This window comes from Dermacentor albipictus, chromosome 1, assembly GCF_038994185.2.
Source record: "Dermacentor albipictus isolate Rhodes 1998 colony chromosome 1, USDA_Dalb.pri_finalv2, whole genome shotgun sequence".
Classification (NCBI taxonomy): Eukaryota; Metazoa; Arthropoda; class Arachnida; order Ixodida; family Ixodidae; genus Dermacentor; species Dermacentor albipictus.
In genome coordinates, this window is record NC_091821.1 from 351,994,318 (window position 1) to 352,009,028 (window position 14,711).

General features: G+C 49.7%; 1 protein-coding gene and 2 non-coding genes across 3 annotated transcripts; all 3 read right to left on the minus strand.

Annotated features, from left to right (window-relative positions):
• Positions 1–286: 286 nt before the first annotated feature.
• LOC135909628 (uncharacterized) lies at positions 287–13,872 on the minus strand. Its single transcript, XM_065441631.2, has 3 exons — positions 13,149–13,872; positions 11,199–11,498; positions 287–926 (listed from the first exon to the last, which is right to left on the minus strand). Exons 1-3 carry the CDS (start codon positions 13,698–13,700, stop codon positions 531–533), a joined length of 1,248 nt encoding a protein of 415 aa, XP_065297703.2. The 5' UTR covers positions 13,701–13,872; the 3' UTR covers positions 287–530.
• On the minus strand, positions 7,622–7,693 carry TRNAQ-CUG (transfer RNA glutamine (anticodon CUG)). The gene has a single exon. It is a non-coding gene; the product is annotated as a tRNA-Gln (tRNA).
• Positions 7,700–7,771, minus strand: TRNAE-CUC (transfer RNA glutamic acid (anticodon CUC)). The gene has a single exon. It is a non-coding gene; the product is annotated as a tRNA-Glu (tRNA).
• Positions 13,873–14,711: the final 839 nt, after the last annotated feature.

Consider the following 14,711-nt stretch of genomic DNA (forward strand, 5'->3'; position numbering starts at 1 on the left):
TACGCTATGTACCTGACCGTAGCTACCATTAGCAGTCGCGCATGGGAATCCCCTTTATTACGAAATAAAGCGTGGCTTCTGTTGCAAGAGAACGTTTGCAAAAAAGGTGTCTGCCTTCTTTTTTCTTCTTGTTCTTTTAAAATCTGTTTCCATGTACCCTTGCCTACAGCCCAGATTTCTTACCTTATTTTTCATCGACGTTCCTGTCACTGTGCACGTGTGTGCACGTTGCTGTTTAGAAAAAAAGACATTCCCATTGGAGGCTTTTATCTGCAGCGGCATTTGTGCGCATCGTGGAGTAGCCGCGCCCGGTTGAAAACGCGAGAAATGCGAAGTGTGCGTCGCGATATATGTCGGGGCGAATCCCCGTCAGGTGTTGATCAGGAGTGCCGTCCGACGACAACCGAATTCCCGACCGTTCAGACAAGCGCTGTGTAGGAACTGTCTCCAGCATTTCACAAAGTCATCCGATGAGCGCGTGGCGGCGCACGCTGTTGCGCGCGTGCTCGCCACACGCGCACAGGCTCGGTCTAGTGCAGCTCAAACGATGGCAGTTGGGCGATCTCCGTCCTCAGGGCGGCGGCCACGGTGTCGAGGGCGGCCTCCGCGAGCGACCACTTGAACACGTTCGTCACCAGATTGACGAGCGCCTCGAGCAAGAAGTCGAACGCGCCCAGGCCTCCGAGGTCGAGCCACACCTGGCCGATGTCGCGCAGCTCGACGGCCTCGAGCCGCAGGGGCCCCAGCACGGCGGGGCTGCCGGCCCCTTCCTGCAGGGGAAGCGCGATGCGCAGGTGCAGCGACAGGCCCTGCACGCCGAGCGAGGCGTCGCCCGAGGGTCCCGCGCCCAGAAGCTGCGCCCACCAGCGCCAGCGACCCGTCAGGTTCGAGAAGCCCACGTCCGCCTCCAGCAGGAGCGTGCCGTCCTGCGCATAGTTAAAAGGCCGCCACCTGAGGTGCTGCTGAGGTTCGACGTCCTTGGCGCTTCGTTGTGGCTGGCATCAGCCGGTGTGCAAGAGTGGATAGCATAATCCAAAACAGGAAGGTCGCAAAGTAAGCTTCGTATATAGTTCTTGAGGTCGTGTAAATTGCAGTAAATATTCGCCTACTAAGTAAACAGACATAGTGTCACGCGCGCACAGGCAAAAGGGAGCAAATCTCACTCGATGTTCGCAACAAGCACATGCTGTCGCAAGTTTTTTGGAGGAGGGCTGCCTTATGGCATAGCACAAATAAAACTTTAAAAATCCTATAAAATATGAATGCAGTCCTGCATCATGCAGGAAGCCCAGCAAGGCCCTAATTAGAGGCGTCTTGACTCCACTTGCCGAAGTCAGCGTCTCGGCGACGGCTCCCGGATATATAGTACCTGGCCATGTCAACAGCAGGTGGTACAAATCCGTGTCTCGTGCCAGGGTCGTATAGTTTGTGCAATAGTTTGTGCAGGTCGCGTCGTCATTGGCGAAACCCTTCCACTTGCGGATGACGGCAGGGATGAGAACTACCCCAGCACGTATCCTCCACTCTTGTGAGGTTACGTTAAGAGCACGCCGGTCGCGTCTGAGGATTTTTTATTATTATTATTACTTTTTCCGGGGGGGGGGGGGGGCAGCTCACGAAGTCGTGAATAAATCTGACACAAGGTGTCGGTGGTTGTGTGTTCTTGTGTGCTCAGCTATCTGCCATTGCATTGAAAGGGTCAGAGCTATGTGCCCTTGTGTACGTCAACATGGAAAGGCGTGTTTTTGTGAAGTTTATGTATCTTTTGACAGATTGATGTAGCTTTACCGACACTCTTCGGCTCTCAAGGAACGGCGCTCAAGGAATCGGTGTATATATGTACGTGTGTGGGGGACGTCTAATAATAATGAGGCTGCCACAAGTTGTAACGTGGCAGGCGGCGCGGTGCGCATTTGCCGATCTCTGCACCATTTCAGATGTGCCGCTAATCAAACACTCAAATCACGACTCGGAAACTATACGCGACTAGGCGCGCGGGAAGACGGCGCGCAGGAAGCGAAACGTTCCTTTCTGCTCGCCCACAGCATACGGCGCGCAGGCCGCTCGTTTTCCTCGCACTTAGCCTTTTTTAGGAATGCACGGCGACTAGAGTCACCGACTGCAACGGCGAAAATGTACCTGGTGTGTCCGTACGTGTAAACTGCTATCGGTATAGAAAAAAAAAACATGCAGATCCAACGCGCATATTGGAATATGTGAAGCGGTTAATGAAGTGCTATAAATTCGGCCATTTTATTCCTGTGTCAATAACAAACTGGTGCGCGCGCATGGCGCTCTCGCGCACCCGTGCTACGCAATGTCACAATTCGTATATTGGCTTGTATTTCTTGAATCCATATTTATTTTAAATGTATATACCGCCCCATTCTTTGCCAATCTCCCGTTGTAGGTATGTGCCACAGTATGGAGATCATCGCCGACTTGCGGCGATCATCTCAAAGAGCTAGTTGGCGTCGGCATGATATGCACCTCCCGCTTCTTGGCGAATAACCTAATTTTGGGTAAGTGCCATAGTATTGGGATCATGATCATGATCAACACGCGAGCAGTCTATGCATTGCGCATTAGAAGCCGCCACAGGCGCGCCGCCATTGAACGTCTTCCAAATCGGGACTAACCAGGCACCGACCGCTCCAGCAAGCGGCAACGTTCCGCCGAGAGGCCAAGTATCGCTTGTGCTATTTATTTAAGATGTTCAGGAGCAGAGGGAAGACGTGCTGTGTCGTGAACTGCAAGAATTGCGACAGACACCTGAATTTGTGGGATGAGACTGCGAATTTTATCAGCCTCAACTGAACAAAGGAGCGCCCGTGTTTACGATTGTTCGTCATGCACACCTTACCGCGAGGCGAGCACAACAAGCTCTATCGCCAGCGCTGGAAAATAATAGGCGGGCAATGCGAGTTTTAATACGTAGCATTAAATAGCGAGTCGGACGAAAAATTACGTATGACCCCAGGAAAGCCCTTTCCCAATACACGGCGAGAATGCGCAGTTTAAGCTCATTGTGTGCGCGGCTTATAGCTGTCATCCGCAGTACAGTGATAAACGATCGACTCATCGGCGATAACAATATGCGCGCCGGCGCAAAACATTGTACGAGCCTGTCCGCTTTCGACGTTCTTCATACGCCATACGTAGAAAGGGCCTCAGCAGGTCAGGCCATTTTGAGCTGACAAGCGCAGAGCATACAATGCGCGATAACGATCGTCTGCAAAGTATTACATCGCTACGCGCCGCGAAAGACCCCGCGGCCGCCGCTTGCGGAGGCTAGACGGGACAAGTGGAGAGAGTGCCTCGCTCGGCAGTGGAGCTCGCCTCATGAAATCATAGGTTCGCGGCACTGAAATATTTCTATCTCGGCTACTAATGAACTTACTTGAATAAAATTTTGCAGCAGAACGCTCCTTAGAGGACACGTAACAACTTCCAGCTTATAACTAAAATTTGCTTGAGGCCTGGTGAGGGGCAGATACACTTAAGCCTATGCTAATGGGGATAGCAAGCAGTATGAGACGCCCTGGTGAACACCAGACAGCGAGAATAGAAGGTGACAAAGGAGACGCAAAACGAGAGGGTGCGCCACTCGTGCACTAATTAGGCATGCACGCTCAGCTGTGCTTCCTCCGCTGCCTATGACGGCATTAGCGCGTTATACTGCATCGCGCAAACAAATTAAGCGGAAGCTCCCTGTACGGGAGCTGCCGAAGATATGCGTAACGTAATATGGCGGTCGTCGTGATGCGAAATGTATATGTTCGTCAATGTGAATATGCTCATCTGTCTGCTGGTACTCCTCACGCCTATGTAAATAATACATGCAGAAATACATAACTAACAAATACATAACACGTGCTACATCAGCATCATTACCACGCCTAACGCATTCCGCACCATGCCTACCGTCATATAACGCTACACATATCTAGGAAAATTCCCGCTTAGGGAGGTTCTCCTCAATTTCTATTCCGGCCATGGCTGCGCATGGATGGTGCGGCTCAGCGCGGCCGCGCGCGTTCAATCTTCTGCAGCGAGTTCGAAGGCTAACCGATCCGGAAAGCTGATGGCTTCGTGTGCGTTGCGTTCTCGCTCGCCTAGTTCGTGTTGAAACAACAGGCTGCACGAAGGGGAATTCACTCGTCGGTGCTGCCGTTCTTCATCACGCCAACGTTCTGACAGCGAGTGTCCGCGGTCATCGAGTGAGTTGTGTTCGTGTTTGCCTGTGCTCGCATGACACCGTGTTTTTTTTTAAATTTAGCTAGCAAGCGAATGTTTAGTTTTACAGCCGGTAAAGCTACTAACCTTACTGCGTATAGCTATCTAATAAGTTGTTATAGCAATCAATCCTTGGCCTTTGAGGCGAAAGTGCGACTTTTTAATGCGAAAGCATTAAATGGCTCATGAGGCGAAAATCCGCCGTTCGCGGCGTGACCACATGTGCATAATGGTACAAAAAGGCTACGAACCCTTGGCCTTTGGTGAGAGTGAAACCCGCCACCTATGTTGTTAATTAAAACTAATGTAATTAATATGTTAATTAAGGCGCTCGAACCCACGAAATTTGGTAGGAGTCGAGCCCTCGACCTTTGGTGTTAATTATGGCGAAGTTAATTAGGGTATAGTTAATTAAGGGAGGTACAGCGCTAGAACCCACGACCCTTAGTAGGAGTTCGGTCAACGACGTACCTTTGGTGTTAAGGCAAGAAATGTAATTAAGATAGTTAATTAAATCACTAAAAGTCACGGCCATCGGTGCGAATTGAGCCCACGACGTAGCTTTGGTGTTAATTAAGGCAAGACAGTTAATTAAGAGAGTTAAAGTACTCGAACCCACGACCTTTGGTATTAATGCGAAGTTAATGAAGGTACAACTAATTAAGATAGAGTTAATTGAGACACTCGAACTCACGACCATTGGTGTTGAATAAGGCGCAGTAAAGTAAGGTAAAGTTAATTAGGGCACTCGAACCCTCGACCTTTGGTGGCAAGGTTGTAACCACGACTTTACGTTGTGACGTGATGTCTAAACATCGCGGGGTGGTCACAATGCTTCCGCATTCATCCACGTAAGGATACCTAAGTGTTCCTTGATTTTTTATCTTTTTTCCTGCAACCGGAATCAAACAGCAGGCAAACGAGCGATAGCTCGGACACTTGCAACGTGGCAGATTGAGGGAGAAGCAGAGGCTCAGTCCCAGCATCGGCCACGTACTTCAATATTTGGCAGGTCAGCAGTAGCACTCGGCCAACACTCAAGGTCAAGAAAGTTCGGGAGGGTTCGCAAAGAAAGCTTCGCTATAGAAGACTCTCGGGTTTGCCGTCCCAAAGCACAGTACTCGAGACTTCTCGCTTGGGAGCGAGGACTGAACCCGCCACCTCGAATGCCCAGCATCAGAACGCCGCGGAAGCCATGCACTGCCCACCACGGCGGGTCAGCGAAGAGGTTCGTGATCGAAAAAGACGAATGGATGACAACGTCGGGGCACACGCTATGCCTTCAGTCGGGACGGTGTCGCCAGTGCAGAAACAGTTCAATGAGTGTAATTAGGACATCGTAAAGAAAAATGAAAAGCTGCTGAGCGGAGTGACGTGCTCTGCATTTCGCAGCTGCAGCTAAATCCAGTACGATCAACCTGCTTCCGTGAGACTGCTTGGAAATTTCACATGGCGAACCGTAGCAAGACCCCCAACTCTCAAGCTGACCGTCACCTAGGCGAAAAGTTTTCTTGTTTCGTTGGGGCAGGAAGAGGAGGAGGGGGTGACTAGCTTTCCGAGCTCCATATATGTTACCTTGAATATATGTTACCTTACTTGAAAAAACTTCGTGTGACGGCCTTATATGAGTATTTGCAAGACCTCATAGTAGGAGCAGCCCGAGTCCTCCCGCGCCACCAATAACCTGCCTCTCGGTGGCATAATCTTCTTTGGTGTAATTGTCATACTTCGCTATCACTAATGCTGCCTCGCCTTTGCGGAGAAACTGCACTGTCTTTTCACTGTGAGTCTCCGAGTATATAAACACTGCTGTGCTTATATTAACTAATGTTCATTCTGATTTTGAGTGAATCCGGCGTGGCCTCATTTCGGTTACCGAGTGAACTATACATATTTATAACCTCTGCATGCAAGTGGCGATGAATCCATCCCTAATAAATGTCTGAAATTATTAGAAGAGTCTTTCTATTTTCCTTTTCTTTGTTCTTCTTTTAATAAGTTGTTGGCATTGCTTACTGGAAAAAGAAGCAGTACTGTGTGGAGTTCTCCTCCCGTACTCTTGGGACAAAGGAACGACAACACAGTAGTGCAAACAGTCTCAAGGGCATTTATTGCACATTTCATAGATCAATGCCTGCTAGCCGAGTTGCTATCCACAAAACATGCCGATGGGGCGCGCGACAAATCTAGAAGTCCGACTCACCGCGACCGGAAGCGAGGGAATATGTTCGCCCCATGCTGGATCCCAACGCCTGGTCATTCGCGCGTACTGTCACGCGAACGGTGGCGCATTCCAAGGCGGCCACGCGAGACAGTCTCGCAGAAGCATGGGTCGGCGCGCGCGCGCGGGACGTCCTCGCTGTTAGCCGACCCGCCGGGAAAGAGCAAGCGCCTTGTCTCCCGGCGCCCAAGTAACTTCGCCTGTCGGCGGCGTTAGCAGCGCAATACTCGCGCCCTCTCCCGCACTGCGCTTCAACCACATCGACCGCCGCGGGCATCACGCAGGCCATGCGGCGAAGCCGGATCACAGGAGACGCGCTATGCGGGAAAAACATCAGGAGACGCGCGATAGTCGCGCATCCCCACAACTGAGACACATATCATTCACCTGCATTTCACACGCCGTTGAAAAGACTTTGCCGAAGGGGTCACTGAAGTCTGCAGGCTTTTTCTTTTTCTTTCCTTCTTTTTTTTTTTGAGGGGGGGTCAAAAAGCATGCAGGGCTATTCGAAGCGAGGTGAACATGCAACGACATATTCATTATCTAGGCATAGGCCACCCATACCATTAGAAATAGTAGTTCATTGGCCACCTCCTCTTATTCAAAAATATAATGAACTTTGTCCTGTGTATAATTTAAATATATTGTCTGTGCATAGTGTTTACAGCTTAATTTCTTTTTCTTTAATTTTAAATGAGAAATTACGGATAAGGTAGCCGCCTCTGGTACTTCTAATGCGCTTGTCCTCCTATTGTCAATACTTGCAGAAATAAAGCGAAAGTATGCATTAAAAGTCGCGCACGTCCGCACCAACAATGATGCAGTAAGCCTTCAACAAGGTAGACGCAACTCGAAAGAAACCTCAAATGATGTGGATGACAGAACTCTGGTAACGACACCCCCCCCCCCCAGCCCCCTCCCGGAAAGTTGCGGAGGTGGCTCGGGCCCCGGAGCCCCTCCGTAGTAGGCGCCTGTGTCACTTTCACTAAAAGAATATATATATATATATGTATATATATATATATATATGTGTGTGTGTGTGTGTGTGTGTGTGTGTGTGTGTGTGTGTGTGTGTGTGTGTGTGTGTGTGTGTGTGTGTGTGTGTGTGTGTGTGTGGCAATTTCATATTCGCACGCCCCTAACGTTAGAGGAAAAAAAAAACCAAGGTCTCACCGAGATTTGAACTCGGATCGCTGGATTCAGAGTCCAGAGTGCTAACCGTTACACCATGAGACCTCACTCTTCCGACGCCGGGAATCGAACCCGGGCCTCCTGGGTGAGAGCCAGGTATCCTAGCCACTAGACCACGCCGGAGATGAGCGGCGGCACATCATAAGGGCTACAAATAAGGAGAACATTATTCTAATGCGACTTAAGGTATGCCATTTACTCGAAGTATTTCACGCCGTCTCGCTATTGAAAAAGAAAAGAAGAAGAAAAAAATATGGTAATATTCTGAGGTGTTACACGAGTTCGGAACAAGAGTGGAATAAACCTCCTTGATTTATTGGCTAGGATGCAATAATTTCTTTTGCTTGTTTTTTGAATATGTTCATCTCCCACCTCCATTCATTTCTGACTTGCATATATAGATAGATAGACAGACAGATAGGCCATTCTTGGCCTATCCCTCTTAATAATCGACTGACAGAGGTTTGCATCATACAGTTTGTACAGACGTCATCGCGGCCGCCATGTTCTTGTACTAAGTACGGTGAAAAGCTACGTAAACAAGAAAACCGAAGGCACCACAAGACGCGTTGCCACAATAGGGTACCACCAGTGCGCCAGCATGGCCCCGGATTTTTGGCGCAGATGCCAGCAGCGTTACCGGCTGCGTCTCCATCACAACGAAGGCTTATGTTTAACCTTATAGGTCACCATGGCAGTCGAATATGGCGCGGTGACGTCATCGTTGCTGCCACGCTCGGGTGACGGCACGGTATAAGAAGCGGCACCCTCGACATCGCTTGAAATTTCATCACGCTCAAATTTCGCGCCCCACACAAACACACATTCCACGCGACCACTGATTACACTCTCTCCGGGATCGGCTCACTTTTCATCACGCGCCATCTCCGGCATGCACTGGATCGAAGACCGGCCCACTTTACTTTGCAATAAGCCAACCAAGCAGACGCTCAAAAAAGAAAAAGAAAAAAAAAGAAAAACCGGGGGAAGAAGGCGTAGACAATGTCGGCGCTTTAGGACGTTTATTTGTTTCGCTGAGGATACTTAGGCATACCGTTTGTTGCTTCACTGCGGGACATACCCATTCTGGAGGATTAGCCAAGGATGGGCACACACTTATAGTGTCACATGCATAACGAATGGCTGACTTATATAAAGTCAAGTAAATAAAATAAGCCGCTGAATATAATGAGAGTCCTTTTTTTTTTCTAGTAAAACCCGATAATTCCCGAGTTTTGCACCCCGAAGGAGATTTATGACTATCGAGTTCAACCCGATTTCTCATCGAAGTTTGCCCTGTCATACAAGATAATAATAAATGCAGGTGTTGCAAAACTATGAGCACCGCCCACCTTCTGTGAGAAAGTGATCAAGATATAATGATATTGTAATTATCATTGATATATGGATATGGTTTATGCCTTGTTTACGGTTTATGCCTTGTTCTCGCTTAAAACATAAGCGAAAACAGGCATATATATACATATAATATATTCAGAGCCTGCCGGCCTTGAGTGAACGAAAACTTGTTTGATTTTTTTAGTAGCTGCGTTTACATGACGATGACGCATTGTCTCACACGTGTATGCGACGGTGTAATGCGCTATAGCAAGTGAGTTAACGCAGCGTGGACGTTCCTCTGCATTTCGAACGGTAGCTGGTATACTTTGAGAGGACGTTTACCGAACTACGTCACGTTTGAAGTACGGCTGATTCGTCGTCTAGTTGATATTTCATTAATTTTGTTGCAAAAGCATATATGGGGAACCAGTGAAACAGGGCGACACAAACAACGGTTAAAGGCCCGCAAGGTCCCCTCCCTTCCCCCTCCAACTCCCCCACGAGGCCCGCCAGGATGGACAGAGAAATGCTCCCAATGCATATGATAACGTACCTCAACAAGAGATTGTAATATGAGGAAAAGGATCACAACTCGTGCGAAGCATGCATGCCTTTGTGTACTACTTTTCGCACTTTTTTCTTTCTTTGTTAAAAAAAAAAAACTAGCACACAAGGTTTGCCAAACCCGCCTCCATTTGTTGTTTTTGTTAATATGGTTTATTTCCATTGCATATTTGCAGATATGTGCTCCTCACGTGATTTGCGAGCAGCTCTCTTCGTAATTACGCGTTCCTGCGAGCGGTTTCGCTTCCTTAAATGGAACGTTTCTGTCTAAAAGGAGATCATTGCTTGTGTTATTTGTTTGTAAAGGCTATACCCGAAAAATCCCGAACTTTCGGCTGCCGGACAACAAAACACCCATTTGTCTGCGGTTTTGCTCTTTAGAAATGGCACTCGATTTTTACTCCCCTGATTGCAAAAGATATACAACCCGAAAACGAAGGGCCCTTAATATAAAGCGCTATTTCATTACGGTGTGCTTTAGACATACCAATGAGCCGACATCATATATGTGTTTGTTTCCTTTTTCACTACAGGCGTGCGCATATTCGCACTACTTTGTAAGATGCCTGGCAAGATGCATGTAAACACTGTCGGGTCGGGCTGGGTGAACTCGACTCTTGTCTTACTCGACCCGCTCGCGTCGAATCCATGTAAACGAATCGCGTGCTCCCATCTAGTCGGCGTCGCGCGGATAGTAGGAGAGGCTTCCTTGTGTGCTGGTGCGACCCGGAGCTTTCGCTGCGTTGCATGGAGTCGAGTACGAGGTGAATATATATGTTAGAGAAGGCTGGCGAGAAAACGCGGTGGCGGCGTAGTCGTCCGTCAAATACCTGTGATTTTGCTATTACAGCATCATTTCGAATATTTCTTCCGGCTTTGTGTTCTTTGAATACTATAGTACACTAGCTGCCGTTATGTGACCAGGTGTTTCTGTAAAGCATTACCTGGACGAGCAAGCGAAATGCAGAATCGACTAGTTAACAAAAATGCACAAAAATTACCTTATAGCACCTATTGAAATTTACAAATTGTAGCCAGTGAGACTGCAAGGCACATCCACATAAATACAGAATTCCGCGGATGACACCATGCAGTTTCAAAATATGCGCCATCAAACTTATGCTAAAAATGCACTGTCGTTCCAGTTACATTTCTAAGAAAACGCCGTTTTATGCATTGCAGTACAAAAGTAATTGGGTCGCTGATACGTATTTCTTCGCTAAGTCCGGAAATTAAATAATATCTCGAAACTGGTGTCGTCCCGAAAATCTATTCTAAGTGGCTACGCCTTGCCAACTCACCGGCTATACGTACAATTCGTAAACTGCAATATGAGCCGTAAAGTAATTAATTAAGGTGTCAATTAGTGAACGTCCGTTGATTAGTTTAATACGCATTTCGATTTATCGTGCAAGTGATGTCCCCCTCCTCGAAATATTCCAGCCCAAAAAGGAATGGAATTATTATGCCATCATACGTCACAGTTGATTTTTAAAAATTCTGTAAAACATTATAAAGTACCACCCGGTACACACGTGCCGTTTTGCTTCCGGTTCATCTTGTCCGCGTATGCTTCGCGCTTCACCTCTACTAGAGGAAGGACCCCCCTCGTTTACCTCAACGTTACCCAGTAGCGATGGTTTACCTGGTAGAAGGCGAGCACCTCGCCCGTGCGCCGAATGGTGGACAGGCCGTGGAGCGTGCCGTCCTCGAGGCGCATCTCGCCCTGGGCGCGGAGCACGAGCAGGTCCTGGTCGAAGGAGCGCGCCTGGTCCGGCAGCGCGTACGGGTCGACGAGCCGCAGCTGCTCGGCGGTGCGCTCCAGCAGCGCGTCCACCAGCCGCTCGGAGCGCGCGGCCGTCAGGTCCACCGGCACGCGGGACAGCTCCTCGTTCACGCGCCGGCGCACGTTCTGCTCGATCTCGCCACGCAGCGACTGCTCCGCCTGCGGTGCGCGTACACAGGCAACGGCAAAGGTTTAGGCGGGGTATATACGGTTTTCCCCCGAAAATGTAGATTCCTGCACTGTTGAGGCACGACACTTCTAATTTAATGAATCACCGTGTAGCTGGCGAAGGCTGTGCTATATACATGCTGGAACATTTAATTCGAGGCTGAGTGACCACGCTTCGCGAGTACTCAGCTTCTTGGCAGATACTTCGTCCCGTAACCTTCGGCGGTTGACAATATACACCCGTTGAGTGCAGTGTAAACGGCCGGACAACAGCCTCGCCGAAGAAAAAAAAAAAAAAGGAAGTAGGAAAGTATTCGTAATTCAAGACGTACAAACTGAAATTGACGAGTGAGTGCACTGCAAAGGTCGCAATGCCAAGTTCGGACATGCAGTCCTCAATTTCAAGTTACATGCATATTGTGGATAAGATAGTATATAGGCTTTATCGCAGAATCCCTGGTCCGTATACTTTTGCTCAAGGGACTACGCAGTATGCGACCCTTCCGCTCGGCATTCTCGAAGCAACGTAAACTTTGCGATCCCTTCTTCACGTACCTGGCCTGGTGTATGTGTGTATACATCGCGCGTGATGGGGATCATAATGGAGATCGCGCAGAATGGAAACGTATAAAAGAGCCGAGCAAGGATATTTGAGGTCCCCCTTCTGTAATGATAGTTGTCAGAGATTCCGACACTGCAGAGGTTCCCGCGGCGTACTGGCCGCACTATAGCCAGCTGACTTCGGTGCGGCCGCGCACAGACATATAAGAGCACCTATATATACCCAATAGAACTGCCAGCACTCTTTCGATGGTGGTCTCTTGAAAACCGCACAGTTCTGTGAAAACTATGTCAGCGCTCCAGAGCAAGTTATAGCTCAGGCCGACCTCTCTGCCTTTCTGTAAATAGATTTCTCTCTCTCTCTCTCTCTCTCTCTCTCTCTCTATGTCAGCGCTCAGCTTGTCAAGAGAATGTTTCGGAATAGCGTCGCTCTCCGTGATTAGTATCGAAGTGATGCTATGTACTCGCGAGCAGATTACGTTGCCACCGACTTGTATGCATTTCAAGCGCTGATCTTTTTATGTTGTTTTAGTGCAACGAGCTCTTCCACGACACTGCATGTTTTTGCTCAAATAGCGAAAGGCGAAAGCGACGTCCAAACGCGAAGTAAAAAGCATAAAAAGCAAAGGAAGTTCAGTTTGCTGAGTTTTCACTACAGAACGTTGCCCCCTCGATAGCGTCACGGCGGGTCTTGGTGCGCGTCTGTCATAGATATATTCGTCGTCGCTGCTCACTGGTAAACACTCGGAGACCATGCGCAAGTCAACTCCAATAAGAATATTAAACTATATATAGTTAAAAACAAAAGCCAACCTGTCTTCCAAATTGGACTGGATCGTAGGGGAGATTTATGATTATCGATCACGGGTGCTCATATGAATTCATCACGCGAGTTTACCATTTGGTTAGTGAATGGTATTCCACTGGATGATGCATACTCAAGTTTTGGTGTTATCTTTCATATTTTCTTGAGAATGCGTGCGGTTATCTTTGCCTATCAGCTGGCATTACACATCCATCCCCACTGAACGTTCAGTATACGCACGCCCGCACCCTCTCTGCGCTGGTCGATGCACGCACCTTCTTGAAGACCGTGCCGCTGATCTGGTTGAGGAGCGAGTTGCTAAATGTCGACCAGCGGCCGCCGCCCATCAGGTTCTCCATGTGCAGGTCGATGTCGTCTACCTCCAGCTTCGCGCTTACCTCGCGCACCCAAGGACCCCCGTGGGGTCCCCGCTCTAGCTCAGCGCGGGCCGACGCCACCGCGTTGGTGGCGTTCATCCAGAAGGTGCCGTTGCCGCGCAGCGCGACGAACGCGAAGTCCCCGCTGAGCACGTACTGGCCGCGCAGCGAGACCAGCTCGGTGCGCGTGGCCACTTCGGCCGTCTGGCCGGTCAGGTTGGCAGTGGCCCGTTCCAGCCGGGTCGCCGACAGCCCGTGCAGCTGCAGGTCCCAGAAGCGACCGCGCACCGCTACCAGCGACGAACGCGTCGAGATGTTGAACTCGGGCACCGGAAGCGGGTCCTGCAGGTAGCGGTCCAGCGAAACCGACGCGACCGGCTGGCTGCAGACGTGGACCGACAGCACCGCGACCAGAGCTGCGCGAGCGACGACGTCCCGCGACGGCGCCATTTTCGGCGGAAGACGTGCGAGCGCTATAGCGCTACAGCTGATAGAGGAGGCGACGCGTATACAGCGTTTGTACACGATAGCTCGGGGCAGCCCCCGCGAGAGATTACAGCCGTGGACTGCTGCCAGGGCCGGCTTAGATTTCGGCACTTGTTGCGTCGCCGTCGCGCCCTCTCCCTCCCCCCGGTCTTGCAGCACTCGTGTTTTCGCTTTCGGCCCGCTCCAGGAGAACGCGCGCGCTCGCGCATTGCGAGAAATGCAAACATGCACTGCCGTTATTTTACTTCTCTCTTTCTTCTCGCGTGTACTTCGTGCGAGCCGCGGACGCGCCGTTGCGACAGAGCCCCCCGGGGTCCTTTCAGAAGCTCGTGCTTGCCCTCGTGGTCCCGGGGTACTCAATCGCCTCGCGTCCTTCTGCGGAGCTACATCCTCACCGACCCGCTCGTCTCGTCTGCTGCCATTTCCGCTTGTTTATTTACACTATATGCAGCGCACGTATACACCGCGTACGCCGCGCAGCTATGGGTCACCGCTGGAACAAACGAAGAGTGCTTGTGCCAATGGCCTGCAGCCCGTCCGCTTCCTTGGGGACGGCCAGCTTCCGGTCACCGTCAACTGCCTGACGGGCGTGTTTGTTTCTCCATCTGCCGCGGCTCACTTTCTGGACCTTGGCCCACGTTGGCTGCCCCTGCCACCGGATCTTACATTTGGGTCACTCGACGCCAAGTGTCCCAGACGTGTCTATCGATCATCTCAGATTTTGCTCTAAAAAAAAAAAACAATGGCTATTTACTACCTTGCTCAGAGTGATTTCCCAATATATTGCTGTCGAAAAAATTTCTTGTCACCTGACATGCTTTCAAATTTTGCTCAATACGCGAATCGTAGTTCTGCAAAAGAAATCATAAAATTATTTTAGTGCCTAATGCTTCGCAACTTCGCCTATAATGACCCGACAAGGTTTTGTCTTCATTATGTAAAGGTGCTTACCGGCAACTTTGGTAAGAAAAAGTA